The sequence below is a fragment of the Enoplosus armatus genome, chromosome 13 (genome assembly GCF_043641665.1).
Source record: "Enoplosus armatus isolate fEnoArm2 chromosome 13, fEnoArm2.hap1, whole genome shotgun sequence".
Classification (NCBI taxonomy): Eukaryota; Metazoa; Chordata; class Actinopteri; order Centrarchiformes; family Enoplosidae; genus Enoplosus; species Enoplosus armatus.
Window position 1 is genome coordinate 9,031,155 of NC_092192.1, and position 27,272 is coordinate 9,058,426.

General features: G+C 40.7%; 2 protein-coding genes across 2 annotated transcripts in view; one reads left to right on the top strand and one right to left on the bottom strand.

The window, feature by feature from the left end:
• Positions 1–3,137: 3,137 nt before the first annotated feature.
• On the bottom strand, positions 3,138–6,265 carry LOC139295114 (putative fibroblast growth factor 1). Its single transcript, XM_070917211.1, has 3 exons — positions 5,944–6,265; positions 5,306–5,409; positions 3,138–4,755 (listed from the first exon to the last, which is right to left on the bottom strand). The coding sequence occupies exons 1-3, from the start codon at positions 6,263–6,265 to the stop codon at positions 4,570–4,572; spliced, it is 612 nt and encodes a 203-aa protein (XP_070773312.1). The 3' UTR covers positions 3,138–4,569.
• Positions 6,266–12,983: 6,718 nt separating this feature from the next.
• LOC139295053 (rho GTPase-activating protein 26-like) overlaps positions 12,984–27,272 on the top strand; it is an 83,135-nt gene continuing 68,846 nt past the window's right edge. Inside the window, exon 1 of the mRNA XM_070917129.1 lies at positions 12,984–13,141. Within this exon, the coding sequence (XP_070773230.1) occupies positions 12,988–13,141 (154 nt within the window). The 5' untranslated portion in view covers positions 12,984–12,987. The remainder of the gene's footprint in view (positions 13,142–27,272) is intronic.

A 27,272-nucleotide genomic window follows, 5' to 3' on the forward strand; every position in this document is an offset into this window, starting at 1 on the left:
TATGCATCCCCTGTTTCCGTTCCTGTTGGTGTGTGTGTGTGTGTGTGTGGAGGAGAAAGGTGAAGGGAATAGCATGCGTACAGTAACGTTGACAAAGCATCTCTGTTTGCATGATGAGGCCACCAGAACAGGATGAGAGCAAAGGAGGAGCGCAGAGGGGCAGAGTGGAGCAACCACAGGGCTTCAGTGACTTTGTCAATCCAAAGAAATGGATCATTATTTGGTAAGATTTTGCCCAGTGGAGATGTTTTTTAACACCATGGTACGCTTTAAAGAAACATTGCACTGTATATCTTACTGCGTTGTTTTGTTAGACAACGGAGGCTACCATTAAAATGTTAATAATCTGCTTCTGTTCCCCAACAAGTGTCCAGTATCTTTTGAAGACCTCAAATTAGGGAACTCTGATGAAAGGATTAAGAAATAGAGAAAAAGAAAGAAAAAGGTAGGAAAGATCTGATGAGACGTGGATATGTAAAAGAGAAATGGGAAGGGATATATATATCTATATGAATACATAAGGTGGTAAAAAAAATAGGAAGAATACCAGCAGAGAGGAACAAAGAAAGAAAGTGATGAGGAGAAAGCAATAAGACAGAGACGGAGGTTAAAGGAGGCTGGAAGTTGAGAGACGGGCAGGAAGGGAGTAAAGAAAGACGGAATTAAGGAAAGAGAGACGAGTAACAGATGAGAGAATGTGTCCCAGTTCCAGGGTGTGTACGCGTTGATCTGTGTGTGTGTGTGTGTGTGTGTGTGTGTGTGTGTGTGTGTGTGTGTGTGTGTGTGTGCGTATGTGTGCGTGCGTGTGTGTGTGTGTGTGTGTGTGTGTGTGTGCTAGAGTGGTTTGTGTTGCAGGGATCTTGGCTGCTGTCAGGCTAGGGGACTCCCAGAGGAAGCCAGTCCTTGTTCAGTTTACAGTGAATGATTCCCTTCCTGCCCTGCACAGCCCTGCAGGCCAATGGCCAACCAGGTTTGTGTGTGTGTGTGTGTGTGTGTGTGTGTGTGTGTGTGTGTGCTGTGCTGCTTCATAGAGTGGCCGGGTGGAAAGAAGGAGAGAGACTGTCCTGTAAATGAGAGGTCACAGGTTGCGTAATTGTCAGTGTTTGTACACCAACAGCCATGTGTCCGGTCAGTGTCGTCAAGTAAGGCACACCTACCTGTGTTGTTTGGGGTTTTTTGGATACCAAATGCTTTTGGGGAAGAAGACAAAGTAAAAGTTCTTATTTTCATTTAATAACTCATTGGTTGCTTCTCAAACTTCTTTTTCTTCCAATGGGTTAAACATTGTTGGTTTGCAACAACTGAAGAGAGAAAATAGAAAAGCAAATATAGTCTTACAGTAGACCAGTGGTGGGAGAAGTATTCAGACCTTTTATTCAAGTATAAGTATCAATACTGCACTGTAAAAATACTTCATTTCAAGAATACATTACCTGGATACATGAAGAGTATGTAAAATATACAAAAAGTATAAAAGCAAAAGTACTCGTTATGCAGAACAACCCCTTACAGAGTGTTGTATGTATATTATATGTAGTATATTACAAAGTTACATAACACAACAAGTAACAAAGTATACATACTGTAATACAGGTTAAGTAGTAGTAACACTGATCACTTCAACAGAGAAGTCAATGAAATATTATCAGGAAAATAAATCAGGGGATGGAAAGTAGGATTATAAATATAATTCAGCTCTGATCTGACATTTACAAAGGGTCATCAGAAAGTAATTTCTTAAATTGGAAAAAGTAGAACTATTGCTCAATTTGAAATAGTAATTTGTCACACTCTTGGAAAAGTAATAATCCTACGGTAATGCTCCCTGCCAACTCTGTTTAAATCCCACAATAATATGGAACTTGTTGGAGCCATGAATCAGCTCCAGTCCTCCCAAACATCTCAAACCACGTTCCAGTGTTTCCTCCAGAATCTTTTTCCTGGCACGGCGGCCTCTGAAACAGCATTTCAGGCCATGTTCTGTTTCAGCCGTTACACATTAAGTGTGGATTAGATGAATAATGCCATTGCTTCCAAAAATGTGGTGAAAATACTTGATCGGGGTGAGTGGAGGTCTGTCTCTGCGTTGAGCTGCTGTCATCTGTCACAACTTTACGGATACAGTAGTTTCAACTGTAAAGCAGCAAGTCTTCACTAAAACTAGTGCAAATCGCTTTTTCTTAAAGAACATTAGATACCTGGCTATCCTGGCTAACATCCTCACACAAAGAGTCCTTAAGGCTGCAGCAAACTATAAAAAACTTGCTGAAAAAAGTGCTGAACAAATAATAATAACAAAAAAAAAATACAAATCTGTCAAATACAGGACGTTGGCACTGAATGTTTGGTCAGATTCTTGGTCCAGATTCTTTGAAAAGATATTTTCTGATGTGAATCACAATTTTATTAATGGTATACTGTATTTTATTCAGGCAAAGATTGTGTATGGCTGCCTAGGTCAATTAAAGAAACGTTTAATGTAGAAAACGTGTGCGCTCCAAAGCACAAAGCAGCAAAGTAAGGTATGAAAAAAAGTTGTGGGATCAGAATTTAGAGCTAATTAATTGTTTTTTAAAATAGTGAAAGATTCACTTCACATGGTGATTCCCCCCCTCTAAAATAATACAAAATAAAATAATCTTGCTCATTCATTTTTCAGATATATTTCATTTACATGACATTTTCTTTATTTGATAACGGAGGATTTGCTTATACGTACGCTCCGTTAACTGTCATAACCCATACACTGTACCTACAGCTGGCCAAACATTTATTGATAGCAACTGTGGTTTCTTGGATTTACATGATTTATTTTTACTGGGATTTGTCGAGACCCTTACGTGTAATGATAATAAACCGAGTCTAAAACACTGGAGCTTTTGAAGCCCTCAGTGTCAGCATGAGAAAAACCCTAAAACCTAAAGCAATGCTGCCATCTTGTGGCCAAACATTATTATTTCTAACGCTTGCTTCATGAGGAGGAACGTGTCTCTGGTAAACACCTGTAAGAGCGTAATTAATTACTGAAAACACAGATGTTCACGTGCAATGCCACAAACAGACACATATACAGAAAGCTGATTAGCAACAGATGTGCTGGACACTGGATCAAACATGTTCCTTTAAAGACAGGTATGTACAGTTATAAACCTTTATTCACACGTCTATGTTTTAGGAAGAACAATAATCATAGGTACAGTAAATCAAGCATACAATTTTTTTTATGAATAATAATAGATAGTAAAATAGACTTTATTTCATACATTTAAATACACTCAATACAATATGTATTACTTTGTGAAAAGGTGATCACATTACCTTTTTGCTCTTTCACTATGTATGTATAATTTACTATTTTCAGTACATTAAAATTGTATTAGCAATAAAACTTTATAAATAAATATTCACAATAGTAATTGAACCCAGCGTAATGTTACAGTAACGTGTTTTAACAAAAAGAAAGATGTGCTGGGCTGTGAAGCGAAGCCATTTTGCCCAGTGAAAGGAAACTTTTTGTGACGTCTGTGGTCCAGGACAGACTGCTCAGTGTTTGGTCCGTCTCTGCCTCCTTATAATCAAAAGCAAATAATCCACACTTGAGCATTTGTTGTCACCAAGATGTTAATTCTTCTTTGGTTCCTCCTTTCCCTAAACATACAACTCAATTATAACTTCGCTGATTACTAGTGTTTTCACATCTGCCTTGAAAACTGTCAGCTGACTTGGGCACATAATAACAATATAATGAAACAATATACAAATGTTTCACTGTCATGGCTAACCCTATCATAGACAAGGCCTTTTAGCACTAAGATTATGTCATATCAGCTCTGTCCGTTGACCTAAAATTGAAACTGTACGCTATACTATAAGTTTTGACAGAAGTGGGCATCAAACAGGCTTGAGAAGATTAAAAGTAGTCACTAGCAAGATTGTCAGTCATTCAGAAGTCAGCAAACATCCACCCTGCTGAAGTATTGCTGAGCAAGAAACTGAAATAATTACACTACCTCTATTATTCCCCTGCACTGTAGGAGTTTGAATTCAACACCAGATGGTGACTTTTTTTATTTTTACTGCCTTGTTGGTTTCCTCTGTGCCAGACGTGATCAATTGCAGAACTATTTCTGTGTAAAAGTGGTCCGTTGCTGTCTTCCAGCAGTGGTATTTCATACTTGGGTTCAAAGTGAACACCCATTTATCAAGGCTGACATGCACTGATACCGCACACATTTTCTGCCTGCAGTGAGAGGGTGTATATGTGCTTATAAGCAGTAAAGTATTCTGTATATTAGCTCATACCTCTGTAGTTATCATACACATTATATGCTGCTTAGCCCGATTGTATATTTCCTGCATGAACAAAAGGAATAAAGAAACATTTAGGTTATTAACATCGAAATAGACCTTGAAGTAACTGTAAAAACAGCATACAGCCTATTGTACAGATCTTAAGTGAACTTTAAGCGGGATACTTTGCCCAGCGTAAAATTTTTAATGTGCATAAACTTTTAATGTGCATTTAAAGACTTCAGTGAGCGTGTCCATGCTTCCTGGTGCCGTCTGGCATTACATGTTGCCTGCAGGCCTTGGCAGGAAAAAGATGGCCTTCTGACCCTGGTGGGTGTCTGGTCCTGCTTTGGGTTGGCCGTTCCTCTTCAGCCCAACATACCAGTTGTACTTCTGAGAGCAATATGTGTTGTAGTGGTTTTCCTCATACTTCTCCAGGAAGTAACACTCATCGTTCAGTGCTTGCTGAGACAAGAGAATAAAAGGGGGGAGACAAGAGAGGAGCGGAAGACAGTTTGCTTCATTGCAAGTCTTCTAGTTCTTCGTGTAAATTCAAATTCAGATTGAATTGTTGTGTATATATATGTACACAGCAACAGAACATGCAGAGTAAAGAAAAGTGCTGAAAAAAGAAATAATTGATGTTATTGCTCGTAGTGATTTATATTGTGCAAAAACCCCTTTTGTCAGATTTTGGCAATGTGATTTTCCAGTATTTTGCAGTTGTGGAAATAACCTATGCTATTGCAAAACTGTAGGAATTAGTGAGTTTAAAGTTCTGCTGACAAGTTAATAAGTATCATGTGATTTGACGAAAGTAGCCCCAATATAAACAGCTCCTAAAACTATTAGGCAACAGTCCCCAATAGAAATAGGATCTCATTTCGTCATGATACGTCTGGCAACATTCATACTATGGTTTGATAATGTCACAGTTTAATGTTTCCATCCCAAATAGGTTTACGTCATGGCCGCAGTAATTTTGCGACAAACTCTAAAAATGCTCAAGACTCACTGATCCGAAGAGGCGTCCCTTTTTGTTCATAGCCAGGTACCTTCCCGTCATCTCACCCTTGATGACCACCACTCCTACGCTCACAGCCTTCAGCCTCAGGATGTCTGCAACACAAACATATTCAACATAACACCGCTGCATGACTTTTATTTGTGGAAGATAAACTTACTTAAACACAATGTAACCATCATTTTTCTTCTGAAATAAATATTTGCGCAGCATTTTTCAGGGAATATAGGCCCTGTCATCTGAATGTGTACACATGTAAGTGCTTATGATTACACACCCAACTCACTAAGAACTAAATACCTTGCTCAAGAGGACTTTAACAGACCACACTCCTGAGCCCTAATATTCTTCCATTTTTACAAGTCCGGTTATCAGTTTCCCAGATAACTTCTAACCAAAACATCTTAGGTTTACCTCTTCTCTTCTGTTTAGCATTATTTGAACAACCAAGAGGACTTCATTTTTAGTTAAAACGTTCACTTAAAGTGTTAAAAGTCAAAATAGTAGACAGTAGATGTGAGTTACGTGTACAGAATATAGTTAGTTATAGCCAAAAGACTCTCCTCCATTCTTTTACAGCAACCAATCATACATCAAAAAGAAAGAAAGAAAACCGGTTCCTTCCTCACCATAAGGGTCATTGTCCTGCCTGCCTCCACTCACAGTTCCATCTGGTAAAATCCTCAGGTGATATCCTCCGTTCTGACTGTACAGTCTGGTCAGTGTCCGGTGCTCCTGCCTGGACAGGTCCAGAGCTGCTGCAGGTCCGAATGGCAGCACTGTGACATCTCCCTCAGACATCCTACAGAGAGTTTGAGGCTTGGACGAAGCAGAGGGATGTCCCTGTGTCTGCAACGACAGAGAGGATCCACCGCGTTCACTGTTCATGTCACCTGGACTGTGTCTGAGACACGAGAGAAAACAGGAAGGGGAGGACAGCGCCGCCTTCATGATATGATTACGGGAAATGCTTTCCTCCCCAACCTCCCGCAATCACTTTCTCCCTCTGTTTGTCTACTCTGTCTCTCTCTGTCAACCTTTTAAGGTACTCTATTTTTGATGAAACCAGACAGGGAATCAGATCTGGATGGAGGCCAAGCCGAGCCGCCACATGACCGAACTTGTTTTCCTTCTGAACATCACTTAGATTCTTTCTTTGTGGAAATAATTTCCAGATGGCCGTGATAAGGTTCAACTAGAATCAGTGGATGGCCAGACAACAAAATAAACACTTGGACACAACAAAGGACAGAGAAAATGTGCTCTAATTTACTCCCTGCTGGAAATGTCGCAAGTGCCAGCAGTAGTCTAATAAGTATATGCAACAGTTTAATACATGACTTTGTAATCCACAAGTGAAACACAAGACCCATTTTCCTCACATTGTTTGAGGCAAAAGTGTTTTGTATTAACACACTGCATTCAGTTGGCTTTAGCCGACAACGTTTTACAGTCAAACAAATCTCCAGCAGTCAAACACTTGAAATCTTTCCGCTTGTGGAACTAGAATCCATCCAGTCCTGTCTTACCCTTGGACTGTCTGCTTCCTCAAAAGCTTATCCACAAAAACAAATCAAGCCCACTTTAAAGCCACAATGTCAGTGTAATCTCAATATCCTGGAGGGTAGAGATCCCAGAGCAGTGGCTGTCATTAACTCTGTCCTGTCAAAATGGAAAAGGAGCAGGGAAGCAGTGAAGGACCCAGCCAGCAGTGGTGCTGTACAACTCTGGTCTTTGTTATCATTTGTAGCCAGAAGGTAGAGTATAACTGCAACAGAGCCAGGCTAGCCCACATCTGGAATGTCTTGGAGAGGCATAAGAAACAACAGAGGGAGGAAGAGGGGAACGAGAGAGGGAGAGGAAAGCGAAAGACAGACCAGTGCAAAGCCACAAGAGGAATGTAAGGCCTACCCACTCACAGCCGACTTCTCCTAAGAACAGGACCGGGAGAAGAATGTTGTATTACAGGATATGAGAGGTCAGTTAGAGCCAGACTGGTCCACAGGGACCTTCGGACAGAGCTGCTGGTGGGAATGACGTCAAAAGTCCAACTGTTGACCGAGTCAATGTGCAGAATGCGTGGGAGGAGAGACTGAACATACACATGTGTATGTTTGGATCGGGGGGAGGATAGTTGAAGGTTGATGTTTGGACTAAAGTTGAGTTCTGCTGGGAATAAAATATTGGATCCTTAACATGCACAAACACACACACACACACACACACACACACACACACACACACCAGATCAACTAAATTAATTCCTAAAAAAAAGTAAGATCAGTATCAACTTGCTTTCCTGTCATCAAAGATCTGTCATTAGTGAATCAGCAGAGGTGATTACTAGCCAACTTGATTCCCACACAAACAACAAAGCTCCTCTAATGTAGTGAGTCAGTCACCTACCTGTGAGAAAGTCATATGACAGTGCCCCTGGTGAGCCAGCATGTCCTCCTCTTTTCCAGTTTTTTTTACTGAAGTTGGGCAAAACCGGCTCGTTGTGTCAAACTTTCTCCCTCTTTTCTCCACCAGAGAAGTGGCTGTGTATGTCTGTATTTGTACCCTATCTACACCCCCCCCTCACCTCACCGCCCTTCTAACAACGTCAGAGGACTCATTTTAACAGGCCAACGTCAGGACTAAAATTACTGCACTAGAATAGAGAGAGAGACTGAGACAGAGTGACGCAAGTGTCCAGGCCATGGGATCCAGCCAGAGCCTGGAAAGAAGCAGGGCTGCCTGTCTGACTGAGCGCTGATACATTCTTACAGCCGTGTCCTCCTGGAGACACTGGCGAGCAACACAATATAAACATTTATAAAAGACACAAAGAGGATGACTTCAGTTCCCAGAATTAATCTTACATAATGCCAGTACCTTAGCCCAGTGGTGGCAGTGTGGAGGGCAGCTGGGTCACATTACAGGACTGCGGGACTTGCTTCACATTCCTGCAAAGTTAAAATATGTACTCATCAAAAATAGAAATACATTTGATGATAAATAATCCCACATACAGTAAATGTCCTCAATGCATACATGCAAGTGCAGTCATAAGAGGCATGAGGTCAGGGGAGGATGGTGTTTGATTTCAGATACAATACTTCATAAACGAAAGGCAGAAGTTGTTTAGGTAACTGATCATCAGTAAAGTGTCACTCTGCCTCTCAGATGGGCCCCCAAATAGGAGTGAGCAAATAGCCATGCTGACACATTCAGTCAGTCACATAGTCACAGTCACAGCTCCTGACAACAAAAAAGCCAGAGATATAACATTTTTAATGTAAGAAGAAAGATAGCACAAACCTATTGTTGTGATCAGGGAATCACTTTAACTCTTAAATATGTAATAAGGATAAACGACGGTAGTGGTTTATAATGCATCATTTTGCAGCACACACCAAAAGCATTTCCCCAAGCCCTGCCATCTACATCATGACAACTGAATGCACTCACTTGAAATCTATATGTATTTCGACACTTGACATTTGGTCAAAATGGTGGAAATGGCTTTTAAGAAGCAATCTCTCACTGTCTGTCTCGCACTTGCACGACAATAAACAGCAGCAGTGTGCAGGCCGGGTGACTTATTCACTGTGGTTGCCTCGCCTCCCTCGTCTTCTAATGGATACTTCAAGCTCTTCTCTCTATAATTCATCTCCAACAGCACATTTGCATTTTAAGATCACTTTGCCTTTCTAAGGTGTAAAATCACGAGACATACGACTATATAGCGAATGCGCAGCAGAGTAGCCACACTGCCAAAAAGTGGAGAGCCTGACCTACTTTTCTCTCTCACCTGTTCAGCTCTGAGATTCTTAGGTTTGCTGGAAGTAGCTGCTTTACCTCTGTATACCAGGAGATGGCAGAATACGTCAACTATCACAGTAAAAGAAACAGTTTGGCTGCCTATTCATTCATATCAACATTAACGCTTACCACAAACTATCACAAAAAACAACACTTTAGTTGGCTAAAGTTCCCTTTGCACAATATGTGAAAAGGATCTGGTTTTTATTTTTTTATTTTTACCATTGTTGGAGAGCTGTGAGACATCCCCTCACTAATCTGGTGAAAAACACATTTAGAATATACTGCATACTAACAATGATTTTTCTTTCAGTTCCAGTGGTGTTTTCATAAATGATATGATGAAAGCGTGAAACAATTCAAACACCCAGCTCTCCACAACTTCTGAGGGAAATATCTGTCTCTTTAAGTGCTAAATCCTCCACTATGTTCAGCTAGTTGTCTGTGTGACATTTTGGTGCTGGGCAGGTAGTATACAGTTGGTTTATCTGAGCTTTTACGCTGAAGGTCTCAAGGCTCCCGAGGTTTCCTAAAAGCCGGTATGAAATCCAAGCAAATGTGTAAAAAAAAAAAAAAAATGATGGAATATATTTGAGATAATGTTGGTTTCATAAATATCTTTTGATAGTGCACTGGAACAGACATAGATTATAGTTTACATTCATTTTAACTGAATTTTCAAATTAAGGTGAAACTCGAGGAGGATATATCGGAGTTGTCACGGGCTGAAGAACTCTGCGTGTTTATGAAGAGGAAATGGAAATATTCACAGATATTTTTAGCTGTCAAGGCGATAATTACGTTTCTGTTTTCTCTACAGGAAGCTTTCAGAGGCTGATGCAGAGGATGAAATTAGAGAGGGACAAGTCAAATCTAATTAACAGCATCTTGATGGCCATAAAGCAACTTAGCACTGATACTGATTAAAGCCACCATCTTTGAATGGATTGATGAGGGGAAATTCTTTTTCTTTCTAAAATAGATCAACTACTGGACATGACCTTAACATGTATTTTAAAGTAAAAACCGATTTGCATTTTGAGAAAAGATGGCTTCTGAAAAAAGGGGGAAAAAAGCACGTTTTCACGAAATGATAACATGATGAAACCATTCGATTTAGGCCACTGTTCTTTAAAGGGCGTCGTATTGTTATGTTTTGATGCTATCAGTGATTTTAGAAGACCAACTGTCACTTTTTGCAACTGTCTGTGTTTCCCTCATGTACCTGACTATAAACTGGTTAATTCTGGTTCTTGTACTAGCCTCCTGCATCTTAGACTTCATGCACAAGCAGGCACAGGCTATGACTTCCTGTAAACGGTTATCTCTGTACACCACAGAGACAGTGACAGATGGAGAAATGAGCAGGCGACCAGACGCTGTGCTGTGCTTTGGCTGAGGAAGTAGCAGCACGCCTAAATCTGAGCTGTTTTCACACAATAACCACAAACACAAACTGTGTATATGTGTCAGTGACATGCATGTCATCATTTCAACGGCAGTGGCAGTGACTACAGTATTCAGTCAATACGATTTAAGTTAGTGTGAAGCAGATTCAGTCCTAATAACAGGTTTATGGCTTTCCACTCCCATGACAAGTCAAAATAATGTTTTTTCTTAATTAAATGATCAACCACAATAATTTTACAGTGAAAGAAGTCACTAAAAGTTGACATAAGAAATACAAATCTGTTGTGGTGCAGCATCGTGCCAACAGAGGGCGCCAGAGAGTAGTGGAGGCTTTAATCCGAGGCAGATACCCCTCCACAGAAATTCCCCGCTCTGGCTGAAATGACATCAGCGTCTCCTCCCACCAAAACAGGCTGCATGCAAAGATTGTCTGTGCTAGGGAAGATGTAATACTCAACAGATATTTGGCCCCGCTCGCTGACATGCATGCACTGTACTTATGTACCTCTTAACTGTGCAGCTACTTAAAATGTAAATCCGTTTTCCCCCAACATTTTATAGGAACTTTGATCATGATGACATTAATGCTTTAATTGTACGTTACCCAACTTGTGCACCATACAGTCTGAGATACTGAGAGCTGCAAAGGATGAATTGTCCAATGTGTCCTCTAATAAATTTACACAAAATGGGCCCACTGGTAGGCTATGGTCTATTATGCATAATACATATTTACAACATACCACATAATGGTCCCCAGTCACGTTTGAGCCATGACTCTTGTTCAAATGTGATTGGGAACTTTTTTAAATATTTTTTTTTAGCCAAGCTAGCATTGTGGCTCTAAGGATGGCAATGTCAGTCTGTCATTCAGCCCACCACTTCTGTCCAAACTGAATATCTTAACAACAACTGGATGCTGAATACCCAAAACTAGCGACATTACTGTCAGACACAGTTGTGCTTTGAGTTTAGAGCTAAGTGGTGAAATGTTGGTATGCTAACAGGCTAATGTTACCTTGCTAAAAATCAACATGTTAGCATTCTGATGTTAGCACCGAAAATATCAATAAATGTTGGGCAAAAGAAGGTTAAGCTGCATTTCTCATTTGGAGGAACCTTTGGAACGAGTCAGGCCTAGTTGACCTGTTTTGGACCAATTCAGTGCAAACTTTGAATGATGCAGCACCCAGTGGTCCTTGAGTATTCAGATACTTTACTTGAGTAAAAGTAGCAAGACCACAGTGTAAAAATACTCTGCCGCATTCAAAAAGTACCAAAAGTAAAAGAACTCATCATGCACAGTGGACAATTTCAGAATCATATATATTTTATTACTGGATTATAATTAGTGATGCATTAACATGTACATCGCTTGAATGTTGCAGCTGGTAAAGATGGGGCTAATTTGAAATACGTTGGTAGCTTAAGCTAGTTTAATATATAATCATTTAGTTGATTTATACTTTGTATCATTCATCTAAATCTGCAAAGTAATTAGTAAGGCTGTAAAAATGAACGTAGTGGAGTAGAAAGTACAATATTTCCCTCTTAAATGTAGGGTAGAAGAATAAAATAGCATACAATGGAAATACACATGGAAAGTAACCCAAATTGTACTTAATTGCAGTACTTGAGTACATGTACTTAGATACATCCCACCACTGGCTGCACCTGATGCAGCAGTAGAGCTCAAACTCTTTCTGGTAACAGAAAAAAGATCAGAGTGAGCCCTCTTCTCTTTTATTCACTGTCTCTGTTGTAGAGTAGCTCACCGCACGCCCGCCCCCGCACGGTCAGCTCTCCGGCCCGGCCACCTCATTGGCCGAGCGAGACGTCAATCAGCAGATTATCCGTGTCGGGGTAGGTTGATTACGGTCCGCAGCGCTGAGCTGAGCGGGGCTGAGGAGAAAGCAGCGCATTTAAAACCGCCCAGGGAAGACACCGCACTTACGAGGCTAGTTTTGTTTTTTTTCGCTGCCTCCCTCCCTCCCTCCTCGTCCCCGGTTGACTCTGTCCGGTCCACAATGACTTGGTCGAGAGGAATGCAGCACCGGTCTATCTGAGCAACTGGACACTTGTTTTTGTTTTTTAACCAACCACCAAACACTTACTCTGCTGTGACTTTTCAAAAAAAAAAAAAAAATCATTTAATTGGATGCCGTGTCGGGCTGCTGCAGCTGCTGCCATTCTGAGAGAAGCAGGAGGACTCGTGCTTGTGTCAACTTGAGTGTTAGCCTTAAATAAAGAAAAAGCAAGGTTATGTAGGTAGGCATTTCTCTCGGATACATCTCCACCCCGTTGTTTACATGCTGTAATTGGATTTTCCATCATTTCCAGCAGCACAAGCAGCAGAAGCAGTAGCTCTCAGGCTTTCCTCCCTCCCTCCTCCTCTTGTTCCTCCTTCTCCTGTTCGGAGATTTTTGCCGGGTCGTCCAGCAGGCTGTGTGAAGAAGATGGGACTACCTGCTCTGGAGTTCAGTGACTGCTACCTGGACAGCCCACAGTTCAGGGAGAGACTCAAGTCCCACGAACTGGAGCTGGACAAGACCAACAAGTTCATCAAAGAGCTGATTAAAGACGGCAAGGCGCTGATCCAGGCTCTGAAATGTAAGTGGAGGTGGAAAAGTGTGTGTGTGTGTGTGTGAGAGTGTGTGTGAGTCAAGGAGAAAGGTCTGTTGGTGCTTAATGAAGTCGATTGATTGACATCCATCCATGCTGTCCATATTGACAATAATCAGGATTGATGCAGTCGAGATACCTCCAGGTGTGTGTGTCTCTGCAAAAGAAAAGAGAGATCTCAACTGGAAGTGTTGTGTGTGTGTGTGTGTGTGTGTGTGTGTGTGTGTGTGTGTGTGTGTGTGTGTGTGTTACTGATAAGGCACATAACAGAAGTTAAGAGGCGAGGCGGGTGAATTTGAGTGAGCAGTGCATAGTGTCCTCTTAAGCTGTCAGCACATTTGTCCTCATCAGCTTACATTATAATGCATTTAGAGGGGTGGTGGTGGTGGTGGTGGGGGGGGGGTATGTTTCACTCACACGGATGAGTGCTGGTTTGTGAGTTAATGTGTGTGATGGTGTGTAATGTTGATAAGGGGTTTAAGTTTTGCCCTCCTGATTGCTAATGAGGTGAGTCAGAAAGTGAAAACCAGCTTGTTTTACGCTGCAGGTTTGCTTCTTTTAGTTGTTTGATGATGTGAATGAAAGACCTGGACATGTGTGTACTAGGGTTATGGCAAATGTAGGGGAAATGCAGTGAGTGAGCCACTAAATGATTATATTCAGGTATAGCAAGACTAGATAGATATATAGAATAGATATTTTTAGGTACTTTAGTGGGTAGGGGTAGGGAAGAATCTGAGATGGACTTGCGTCTCTGCCTGGATCTATAAGAACGCACGACTGGTATTGCAAGATATTTTACATAATGTATGAAACTTCAATTTCAGAATCAGCTTTCAGTATGTTTACGCATACAAGGGATTTGACTCCTGTTTCTAGTGTCCGTCAATGTACACACAGTTCCAAGAACAAACTTAATATGTGCAAGCAAGTAGGTGGAAAAACTGTACATGAAATACACATTTCATGGCAGAGTTTGCTGCTTACTCACCTTAACGTTCATTCTTTACAAGCTACTCTCAAGGAAAATATGTATTTGTATGAAAATGTCCAATATTCACATCGTGATCATGTCCACACATCAGGAATGCTCTTTTTACATTACACTTAGTGAACCATAACGAAAACCTTAAACACAACTATTAAGGCAAACTCTAAGCTAAATAATTTAACCTCACGTCAACCAAAGATTATTTAAACTAAATTTAAAAAGACAAAACGAATAGTTATCTAATGAATGAAATATCAAATACAGGATATTGTACAAACTTCTGAGATTCTGATGACTCTTCCTACAGTGGTCAGGTCTCCAAGTATCAGAAATGATATTATGATTAAAAGTTCATTCTTCATTGTGGAAATAGTCTCACCACAAGGCCCATTAAGTAGCTGTTCTGTTCTTGGAGATTGTATCACACAAATGGAGTTGCAAAAAGAAAGATTTTACTGTAATATTGTCTAAATGCTGGTTCAAATGTCTCCATCTTGTCAAGCATAACATCTTTTTATGGAATCTGTTTTGGCATGAAAATGGACAGATGAATAGATCACTTTTGCAGTAACAAAATTGGCAGCTGTTTCAGCTGTGTGTGTTTAGTTTGCATGGTGCAAACACTGTTCATACACACTCCTGATACTGCAGATACTATTGTGTTTTGGTGTATAGTGCATTAGTCACGCTGCTCATATCCAGATAGACAAATCGTGCCAGTTAACCTGAACTTTCCACTCATGCGTTATCGCCTGTACCTTTTGTAAAAGAAACAAACCAGCTCGGTCCTCTGTCACCACAAAGCTCTGTCAGCTGATGTGTTGCTATAAAGACAATTCCGCTTTTGTCCATTGGTGAGATCTAGAAATCAAACCGCATGGCCTGATTCACTGAGGTTGTGGTGAGAGTCATTTGCTTGTTCTGTGCCATTGTAGCCGAACAAAGAGGAGGTCAGCAAATGTTCCTAGTTAATCTTTTTATACCAGAACTACACTGTATTCTTTGCTTTTGCTCGTGCATGAGATGAATCAGTTGCAACAGGTCTTTTCTAACAGCGCTGAAGACTGTGAATCTTCTCTGCTGCGTCTTCGTCGCACCTCGACCTCCTCTGCTTTTCTGGAGGCATTGAGAGGATGTGTGACTTTCAGAATTACTCAATAAAGTAATTCTGATTCTGATTCTGATGATTGAGAGGATGTGTGACTGTCCTGGAAAGCCCCTAAATGTTTTGTTAGTTACTAATTGCTGCTGGAGGAGGTCTCCCTGAGTCTCCTGACAGCTCTCACATGTGTTTTTGTTGTAATGAGTACATGCATGTTACCACAGAAGGAGAAAGTGAAACATTTACAACACCATGTGTCATGCTGCTCAGAACGTTTACAGTGCTACTGTGGACTTATTGAAGCCTGTTGGTGTGTCTCTGTCTTCTACAGTACAGTGTAACGACCTGTGTAGGGTTAGGTGATATGATGATATAGACTGGACAGAGACAGAAACAGAGATGTGTTCCTCTTATTTAGCCTATATCGTTGATATAAATGGTGTGGACAAAATAATAGGAACACCTGTCAGCATAACACAATCTAATTCAACAGCACCACAAACTGCAGCCTCCCAAATGACCATACAGTTAAATCAACACTGTATCAACTCTGTAAAACAGTTTCAACAAAAGCTGAACATTATAACCTTCATGTTGGTTGAATTTAATACAGGACTGTTGCATTAGACTGCATTAGTTTTAGCCAGGTGTACCTAACAAACGGGCAACTGTAGACTTTACGGCACATTAATGATTAATGTTGCCAAGTGCAGAGAGCATGGTAGTAAAATGCATAAACTGCACCTACTGCGCTGTGTATAATGTATAATAATCAGGTGACACTTACAGGAAATATAACAGGAAATGTTACTAAAAATAAAATACAGGTAAAAAGTGTAAAAACAATAAATGGTAAATGATCTCACTTATATAGTGCTTTTCAACCTTCTCGGTTACCAAAGCGCTTTACAGCTAAGTCTTATTCACCCATTCACACACCGATGGTGATCGTGCTGCCTCTAACCAGCTTTACCTCCCGTGCGACAGTGCTAACCACTGTGCCACCATGCGGCCCGCTAATGATAATATTGGCCTTCCACTTTATTGGTTAGGCCCAGTAAAAATGCAAATACTTTTGGTGACAAAAGACTGTCATTTATGTTTTTGCTCAAAGCTTCCCAGACATTATTGTCATCTTCTTTTCTTCTTCTCCTCTCATGCGAGCCAGACGTTTTGACACTGGTCGTTAGTGTCATTTTTCAAATAGAGGAAGACACACAGAGGTGCCATCACCACTATTGCAAATTTACGGCAGCTCCATCCTTTTTGTGGGTTTCAAACTGCTGTATGTTGCAATTAGACATGTAGACACAGTCAGACAAATGCCTGTATATACACCCACACCCACACACACACACACACACACACACACACAAACTCTGTTTCAGTATAGACTTTGAAAACCATAAAGTCTCCCTTTTACTTTTGAGACATACAGAAACGAAGATGGCAGACGCATGTGCACGCACACAGATACACATGCATGGACACACATACACAAATGTGTGTGAGTTTAAGTGTGTGTTAGCCAGATGTCATTTAAGGGCAGATCTAGCTTGTTATTACGGGGCCTGTAGAACTGTTTGGTTCTCTGCTCCACTTCTAACATGGCACTGCTCAATCAGCCAAACAAACCCTAATTACCAGCTGGGCATTCACTGGAGCTGTGAGCGAAACGAGACACCGTGTTTATGTGACACCGACACATGATGTTGCCATGTTTTCAGCTGAAAGTGTAAAGAGCAATGGAGTTAGTTTTTAACTTCGGGTCACTTGGCTCAGTAGTGTACGTTTCCTGTCATCTTTTTGACAGCTCGTTTGTTTTGACGCATTTGTTCTTTTTCTTTATGATATATCATCATCATCACCATCCTCACTATGAAATGCTGCAGAAATGTCATAAAGCAGTGTGTAAAATTACCAACCACATCTGTTTTGTGTTGCAGTCAACACCCCCATAACTTTCCAGAGATTAAATTCATTAACATAACATTTTGATTGGATTCCACACAAGTATGGATATATAGGTTTTATTATTGGAGATACTATATAATATCACTATCAAATGTTTTGTGTTATTATTTTTATCTGCATTATCCTACGTGTCAATGGTCTTAATTGTGTTTCAGCTGCTTTTTGACCCTTCCAAAAAATAAATTCTGGGTAAAATGCAGATTTCTTTTAATTTATGGAACTTTTACATTTAAAAAATACCAGAATCAGCTTTCAAAACCCATGATTGCACTAATAAAACAATGCTATAACCTGTTACTATACATATCCAATACCTATTACTAGCTTGGAGTCCCAGGGCTCAGCTGTCATGGACTAGTTTTTAACAATGAGGTCATCGTCCGCTGCATTGACAGTGCTGCTTCCTGGAGTTAGGAATGATTTAGTCTGAGAGTCATCTTACCCTTAAGGCATGTAATAATCCCATTGTCATGCACAGTTGTGCGCACACACACACACACACACACACACACACACACACACACACGCACACACACACACACACGTGTCACAGTAAAAGCATGACGTATAATTCTGTCATATAGATCATTTTTCTTCACTGTTAAATAAAGCTTTTAGGGCCTGGAAGCCTGCAACATGAGAGAACGCAGCTCAGGGTGCAGCTGGTTAGTTAGAGTCCCCTGTTAGTGATGCGTGTGTGTCTATGTGTGATTCTATGCATACATATGATATGAATATATATACTTAGCAAGTAGTCATGTGGCCTTGTGACCTCCTGTGTGCACGGCATACTGTGGCCTACATTGTGCAGTCTGAGAGTGTGTGTGTCTTGACCTTCATCGAGCTGATGAGATGATGCTAATGGACGCTTAACATGTCAGAAGGACAGATACAGATAAACTGTACAGTGATATAGAGACGTACAAAGACAAAGAAAGACACAGAAGCAAATGAATGACGGATGACCCAAGAAAACAATCAGTATTGGTACCATCTTTGCACTAAAACCAGAACATCATGTTGTAAAGATGTTGAAAACTACTTGTATATTAGGCTTAGATTTGATTAAACTTGAGAAAGTATCTTCGAAGTTAGTTTAAAAAGTAAAATGTAGGAGTTTAAGGATTATATACGGTTGTATTTAATCAGAAAATCACAACATGAACTTGAAATTGTTTTAAAATTGTCTCAATTTATCAATAGCTATGGCCTGAGGAGGATGTCTGTCTCTGGTTTAATTTGGACAAAAATGGGCAGGCTGAACCATAAAACTTTCAGCGACTATTTTAGTCCTGTATAATTGTCCAGATTTAGCCAATAAAACAATGCATTTTAGTCGTTGGCCCTTTGGAGAAATAGTTGATGCCTTAACTTTTATAAACATAGCCCAAAAACTAAAATGACTCACTGCTATATAGTAAATCTGAAAGAGTGGTTGTCCTGTACTAAAAAGTACAGCATATATATCAAAGGCTTGACCCTAAAAGCACACACATTGTTGAGGCATGTGTGCTCTGTTGTGTGCGGCCTGTTACTGGTTAAAAACAGCCCTCCGCCCATTAGCGCTGTCTTGATAATGGCTGCGTTTTCAGGCGTTTACTCTTGACTTCAAATTGAACCTTTTAACTGCCCCTAGCAACCTCACAAACAAGCTGCAGGCTACGAGCACTTGTGTGTAAATGTCCCAGGGAAGGAGAAGTGGGAATTCCCTGCGACGGACCACGCACTGTTGCTATCCATGCCTTCTCTCAAATTTCTTCTCTCTTCACCTTCTGTCTTTGTTTTTCTGCCACCACCCACTGCGCTGTTAGTGAGTAATAAGAGGGGTAATAGCAGTCATTCAGCAGCTCAACTGTCAGCTGTGCTGATAGATGAGGGTCACACACACAAATGCACACCGCACCATAACTAATTCTCAATTATGGCTGATGCAGAGAGTGAACCCTCTTTTTAAAAGGTCCAGAGCAAAGGAAGAGTATGTGCCAAGGGGCAAAAGGAAAGAGAAAAAGAGTGTGTGTGTGTGTGTGTGTGTGTGTGTGTGTGTGTGTGTGTGTGTGTGTGTGTGTGTGTGTGTGTGTGTGTGTGTGTGTGTGTGTGTGTGTGTGTGTGTGTGTGTGTGTGTGTGTGTGTGAGAGAGAGAAAGAGGAGGTGGGGGCGTTGCTGTCTTTCACAATAGTGTTTAAAAGCAGACATGGCCTTATTTTCTACCCGTCTACAGAGGAGCTTGGAGCAGAGCAATCTAGGTTGTGGAGAGAAGAAGAGGAGGGGAAGGGGTAGAGGATGGTGGAGGAAAGAAGCAAGAATCGTGGGGGGGAGAGAAAATCGAGGTGGGGTGTCACTGTTTGAAGGCATTCCTCTGCATACGTCACACACGAACAAAGAGGAGAGAAGGGTGTGTATGTGTGTTTTTATGCATGCAGCATATTGTCTGCAGTTATGGATATTCTGGATTTGCAGAGGTCATACAACATGCATGTTTCCCATTACACCAGTACATTTCTGCTCGTGAGAAGATGCTTGTGTGTTCTCCGTGAACATGTGCGTTTGTGTGTGTGTGTGCGCATGTTGCCACTGCAGTACAGCACAGTGGGGGTTGGGGGTCTTCCTCTAGCTGTGACGTAGTGTGGAGGAGAAGGAAATTAGGGCACGACTCAGCTCAGCTCTGGTGCTATTGTTGCCTCGCTTTTGTCAGGGCAGACTGTCTGACTCACTCACACACACACACACACGCACGCACACACACACACACGCACACACACACACAGACATGCAGTTACTGACTTTTAACATTATACTGGATCAAAATTATGTATATTTGACCTTAAAAAAAAATGGAAGCAGCACCAACACCCACACTCAGAATTTTGCAACAGAACAGTTTAACATATTTTTCTTTCTTGTGTAACTGATTATTTGTTGCAAAACAGACTATACAACTTAATTGGCCTCAACACATTTTGACATTTGCAGCCGCACACTTTAACTCCTTATGTATGGGGATGGTGCTCCAGATTATAATTAACGAATTTTATAATAGTCAGTTATTCTTATTTTGGTTTGATAGCTGACTGGCTGAGGCCTTTTGGTGTGGAGTCTGCATGTTCTCCCCGTGCCTGCATGGGCATCACCCCATGTGGGCAAAATGGGATTTTCACTCTGTGGCTGGAAAATGTCAATACGTTGTGATCAAGGTCTTTTGTTCTTGCACGTTAGCATGTTGCATTATACACGAGCACATATGAACTTAACTCTCAATCTGCAGAGTAACAGTGGGAACATGGGAAAACTCAAGAGGTTGCATTCATTAAGAACATCTATGTTGTCTAGTATATCTATAATTAATAACCTCATTAAAAGTCTATTAGGGTCATAAATCAGATCATCAAGTGTATTTATAATGCACTTCTAAGCCAACAGATTTGCAGAAATGGCATGTATACATATAGATTCAAAACTTGCATAGCTCATAACAATCACCACAGAAATAGATCTCCAGCCAGAGTGCCGCTTCATCTCATTATTTGGATCTTTGATGTGGAGTATTGGCCCTGGACTACAGCTGGACTGAAGCTGGTAAATATTTTAGCTCCGGGACTTATTCAGTTACACTGCCCGGCAATGACACAGTGACTCAGCCCCTCGATGCACTGTGGTATTACTTACTTGTGTGTCTCTAATGACAATATGAGACTTATTTTGCTGGTATGCCACCTCCACTATAGGCCCCAAGAATGCATTCACATGCGGACGTAGCAAGCAACCCCTTAGGAGGGATTACTTGCCTATAGGTGGTTATTTGTCCTCAGGCAGTCTTCAAATACTTTAAAATGCATATTAAATTTACAGTGTGTATTTTTTGACAGAGGCAAGAGAGAGGAATGTAGATATACAAAAAGATTTAGGAAGGTAACATTTTAGAGATTTACTGGGTTATAAATGTGTCAGTGGAACTGAAAGAGGAACTGAAAAAGAGGAAAAGAGACAGGTTTGTTTTCTCATGGTGTAGTTATAAATACACTCGAGCAAAAAATGAAATGTAATTCAAAATGTCAACCTTTAAGAGCACCTGAAACTGGAAAGAGGGAAGTGGGATTCACACATACACACCAGTATGTTTAAATTTGAATCTCTTACACTTCAGCACAGCCACTGTGTCAGGCCCTGGAATCAAAGAGCAGGATCTCCCTTTCATACTCATGTGTTATACAAGTGTTCAGCAATATCACCCAGAGTGATGGAAATACTATTTGCAGAACTGTTAACTGCATCTGTGGTGTACAGTTCTGTACAGAGAACGCTGAGCCAGTTTTAATTTCATTATTGAAATAGACAATTTGGTGTTTCTTGTACAGTGAAATTTCTACAGAACAGAACTACTTTGACCAAAATGCACTTTCAGTATAACAAAGCTACAAGTTGCTCTGTGTCTCTGCCGAAATAAACTGAATACTGAACTCATGTTTAAAATGTAGCCTGCTGTCGAGGAGATACCCATCTGCAGTTTTTTGTTGCGCTGGTCTCAATCAAGTAGCTTTACTTGGCCAAATGTGATAGTTGATGTAATGCCACCGAGGCCTCACAATCAAGTCATTCTTTAAAGATCCCCTCCAGACGTGCTTGTGTAAGTTGCATATTGGATCCTGATTGGCTTCCAAACTTCATGTCGTACGCACACGTCTTAAACTGAGATTTAAGGTGAGCACAGGAAAACTTTCCCCCTTCAGCAGATGAATGTGAAAACAGCCTCCCAGTGTCAAACTCTGCACATACATCATTCTGCACAGAGAAGTCAACAATCACTAAAACACATTTTGAGTGGAGGGGGACTTTAAGGAGAGGCCATGGATGAGTGCCTGGTTTGCCAAATGAATGGTTAAACATATTAACAACTTGTACATTTTAATAAAACGGTAACTTCTCTTATGCATTAAGTTTAAAGAAAGAAAGGGGGGAAAAACTTCCATGAAAGAGTAATTTCGGGGGAATGAAATATGTGTGTGGTCTTTATCCTGACAACACCTTGTTCAACCTGACTGTGTGCACTTTGTGCTTTTGCAGCCGCACAGACGAAATCTTAACAAGTTACAGGGATGTATTCATGAAGGCAGCTCAGTCCTAACAGGTTACTTTTCTTAAAAGAAATGAAGCAGTCTGCCATTAAAGTGAGATAATGTCCCTTGTAATCCAATGAAAACCAACTTGATTCAAGAATGTTCTTAAAGTGAGCTTCAGTTTCTTCTTACTGCTGCAGCTGTCTGCCGTGTTCTCCCTTGAAAATAGAAATGGTTCTTTTAAAACCAGGAAACTTGGCAAAATGTGATGTGATTGATTTTAGAAACATATTCCTCCAAAAGTACATTTGATGCTTAGGGACAAGCCCAGTTTTGCTGGCTACACATTAATTTGATCACATTACTGTACTCTTAAGATCATAAAGCCCCAGGAATGAAGCAGAAAGGGAGGAGGGAAAGTGAACTCCGAGGAATGCTCTTTAACTTTCTGCACACGGCTACCTGATCTCTGCTGGTTGGTCATAAAAGAGACAGCTGCGCTTTTCACAGCTGTTTAAAAACCTGCGTTTACTGCAGGTGGTTATGGACACAATTGTTTAATTGGAGCTGTTTTAACAGCTTATGGAGGGCGGAGAATTATTGTCCCTGACACCTAAGAGACGGACGGCAGCCTGATGGATTGAGCTTTAATGTCAAGTTTGTGCGTTGCACTTGAAGATTTACTGCAAACTTAGACAAAGAGAAGTCATCTTGTTCAAGATGCAGGATTTTACAGTTGAACAGCACCCCAATAAACATGCATATTCTATGTATGTATTTGTGTACATGTTGCTGTCTGAACAGATTTTACTGAGGATTTGAACGGACTTCGGGAAATGTTTAAATGATTATGTAGTAAATGCTCTTCTATTCCACCGGTGAGCCCCCACCTCTTACCTTCCCTCGCTGCCCTCCTTCTGTTTTGAATGTTTTTTAATTTAACTGCCAGTAGGCCCCCAGGAAGAGCAAAAGGTTACGTACATACTGTGTGTGTGGGCATCTGAGGACATCCATGTGTTTGAGCGTGTGTTGTCCCTGTAGATCTGATCGGTTTAGTGGGGATGAGCCTTATTTTCAGTGCCACACCTGACAGCTGGTGTCGTTACTGTCCATAAAGTGTCACAAGACCTGAATGACAAGAAGCTACTGAGGTTAATTATTGAATACCATGTGAATGTAATGCAGGTTTTTGTTATCCTACGGGAAAAATAAATGTCACAAGGAGACAACCCTCAAAACCTCTTAAAAATGACTCTCCAGCTCGAGGTTGTCATTTCCTCCTTAGTCTGCAGTGTTGAGCTGTCAGTCCCAAATTCAAGATGTGTGTGATAATGAACTAAAAACTCTGAGCCTGCGGTGGAGAAAAGGTGTGCCTCTGACTCGCTACCCTCTAACAAGAAACCCTAGGCGACTGTAGAACTTGCTGCCCAGACATGCAACAGGTGTCGTATTCAGATTTTTACTCCAGTATCTTGAAATGTTACCAAGAACACTTAGAGAAGTAGGTGATTTAGCCGGACAGGTGTGGCTCAAATCTAGCAGAAATACACAAAATACACCCCCACATGTGTACTCTCACACGTATATACACACACACACATGCTGACACATGTTGTTGATAAAATTGCTATTTTCCTCCCACATCAAAGCTGTTAAAGTGAGTCAGAGCAAAGGGAGGAGGCCTGGTGTTAGTATCCAGCCTCTTTTCTGGGATCTGAGTCTGGAGGTCTGTAAGGTGAAAGCAGGATGTGTCCAGGAGGGACGATACTGTCTTTGATACAGGAGAACAATCCCTCTTGTGTTTAAGATGCAACTCAGACTTTATGTTAAGCTCCAGGGTTTCAGTTTAAGTACTGTATTTAAGTACCAATATGATGTAGCCCACTTTACTTTCATGCTACTTTATATGTCTGCCCCACTACAATTCAGAAGGAATTGTACTTTTTATTTGCTAATAATACATAGTTTTAGTCAGTATAATGTGTCAGTGTAGTATTGCTACTTTTACTTGAGTAAATGATCTGATACTTCTTCCATCACTGCTTAAGGTACAGTATAACTGCTGGAGCTGCATTAGTTTGGTAGCAAGAAAAAAGGTTTACGTGAAAAACTATAGTAAAGGTCATGTCAGGCCCTGGAATCAAAGAGCAGGATCTCCCTTTCATAGTCATGTGTTATACAAGTGTTCAGCAATATTTCTTATAACCAATATTTTCAATTTTCCACAGACAAAAGACTATATACCAGAATGCAATGCAGCCAGAGAAAGTATTGTTTTCTTGACGAACAAAACCTGCCGTTCCCTTTCTGTTGCTATGTCTTAATTGCTGCATTCCCATAGAGCGGAATAAATCAAGTTCAGACATGTTCTCCTGAGGTTGTAAAGAGGCATTCTGGGAAATGTAGGACGTCACTGAGTGATGTAGAAGTTTACAAAGCAGCTTGAAGGCTACACCAAAAAGATGGGCTGCCAAACTCCAACATAGATAACTCCTAAGATATTCATAAAGTAAATAGATGCATAAAGATTCAAACACATGAATGAGAGAAAGAGACCGATGGGACAGAGTTCATGCTAAATTTGATCTTGATGAGTTGTGAGATTGTGGTTTGCTCCTACAGCCTACCGAGCTACCAGGACACCCTTTAACACAATCCTTCTTTGTTGGATTTCTCCTTAGGGTTTTTTTCATTTTAAATTCTTTATGAGTCTAAAAGCTTTCTTTCTTTCTTGTGTCAAGCATGAAAAAGACAGTTTTTGTGTCCACGAAGGAAGATTGATTTAAAAAAATGTACCATCTATACAGTAAACTGATTCATTATTGTGTTTCAGAAAACGAATAACAACACTTCATTTCAACATGGTCACTTTTTGCGGCCTGTTACTTTCCAAGACATTTCGAAGACATTCAAGAGTTTGTTTTTAGATGAGAACTGATCCGTGTGAAAATACTGTAAGAATTGTCACATTTCATGGGGTTTTAGAAACTTGATACAGTATATGATATATTTCTCTTTGTTACCTTCTTTACTGTCATGAGATCTTGTTATTGTGTTATAAAAAGTCTGACTGTAACTTCCTTCATGAGCCCTCCCTTATTACACATGCATGTTTTGGATAAAGGAATTGAAGCATGGTGTTAAAGCAGGTAATGATTAACATCTCACTGTTCACCTTGAAAAGGCTCTTTATCACAATCTGCTATCAGGATACGTTAAACAAGCCGTGAATGAAAGTCTTTAAGGCCGTCATTGTGTTCGCTCGGACTGGCATTGAAGAAGACAGTTGACCTTCCAGAACAATGATTCTACTTTCCCCTTCTCCTCCTCTTCCTCTTGCTTCCCCCTTCCTCTTTCCTCAAAGCTGTGGTTGGTGCACATTGTAGAATAAACATGTTAACCTCATCCTCCTTCACCTTCTTTTTTTTATTCTCCTGTCCCTCCTCATTTCCTTTTGTCAATCTGACATGGAAATGCCTGTTACCCTTCTTCTTTCCTCCAGTGTCTCTCATCCTGTCTCCCTCCCTGATGTAACTCTGCTTCGTGGTATTAAAATAGGATAAGTGCTTGCAGAGAAACCTGACTTAACTGAATTATTGGAAATGGCATGGCGGATGAGCGAAGGAGTGCGTATTAAATGAAGTGCAGGAGCCTCTAACTCTCTCCATCACTCCCATTGTTTCATTTTGTCCCACAGCAGACATGACCGCTTGCTGGCCAGGCCTTATGATGCGTTTTGCCAGAGGTTGTGTTATTTTTATAACAAGGGGACATGAGCAAACCCCCACTGTGGTGAAGTAATCATACCGGGCATCAGTCCGAACCAAACACAGTAGGCTAGTGTAACGTTGTGACTCAGAAAACTACTAGCAGTTGGTAGATTGTTAGTTGTTGACACCATTTCTGATTCTGAGACGCACATATTGGAAAGTGTATTTCCAAACTAGTAAATGGTACAAGCTGATGTGTGATCACATCCAGCCAGACATTTTCTATGAATGTTACGGTAATACATTCAAATCACTTTGGGAAATGCAAAATTAATGCAAAATGTTCTCAAAAAGGAACGGATGCACTGAATCATTGAACACAATGCAGTGACCTGAGCTGAGGCGTGCCCTCTCTGTAACTATTGCTGTTCTCTCTAGTGGAGAGTCAGCAGTCCGACACATGAAGGCAGAGAGATGGAAACTGCAACAACAAAGGGAAAATATAGAGCAAGTAAATACAGACCTATAAAAGGACTATTTTACAGTGAGAGACAGTATGGTTTACCAGTTTAGAGGCAGCAGTCTTATCCCTACTGTATGTTGACAATGAATACAGGGCTAGAGGTGGTGCAAATACATGCAAAGTCAAAGAAGGCAAAGTTTCACATGTCATGTTTCAGGTTTCAAGACAAGTTAACCTGTGGTAGTTCAAACTAAGGTACAGATGTGCTTGCTCGAGTTAAAAGATGCAGGGAAAGAGTGTCTATGAATTCAAAACATTGGACCATAGTTGCTTGACAGAGAATCTGAAAGAAAGAATACATTTAAGCTGCCGATTGTAAAATCTGTTGTCTCAACAGTGTGATCTTAAGCGCTTAATAGAATTTTAAGTTTTAAGTGGAAATTTCTAAGCAACATTAAGCCTTGAGTCGTCGTAAACCTCTCATCTTACATTTTTATGTACGCAGGCTTGTACCCTCAGTGTTTTATCAACAAATCAGACATTCTCTAGTGCAGTTACAAATGAATCAACCAGGAGATTTCCATGTCTCTGCAAGCTGTAGTGCTCCATCTGTGCGTCATGTAGCATTGTCTATGGGGAAAATGAATGGGACTTTTACGAGAGAAGCCCCAAAAGCTCCTCCTGCTTTGCAATTTAGCAACACAAGAGCCAGATTTTTTTTACAGGAGTTAGTGGGATCCAAACCAGAGAAAGGAGAGTAAATATTGGACGTTTCAATTGTAATTTGTTTGGTGGACAGCTACAAATGAATGTTAATGTTGCTCCATG

What these genes read in the sequence shown, in the direction of transcription:
- LOC139295114 (XM_070917211.1), bottom strand. Translation starts at nt 6,265, where the DNA reads ATGAAGGCGGCGCTGTCCTCCCCTTCCTGTTTTCTCTCGTGTCTCAGA. An exon ending in GCAGGACAATGACCCTTATG is followed by an intron (nt 5,410 to 5,943) that starts GTGAGGAAGGAA and finishes TTTGTGTTGCAG; the next exon opens with ACATCCTGAGGCTGAAGGCT. An exon ending in AGGGACGCCTCTTCGGATCA is followed by an intron (nt 4,756 to 5,305) that starts GTGAGTCTTGAG and finishes CTCTTGTCTCAG; the next exon opens with CAAGCACTGAACGATGAGTG.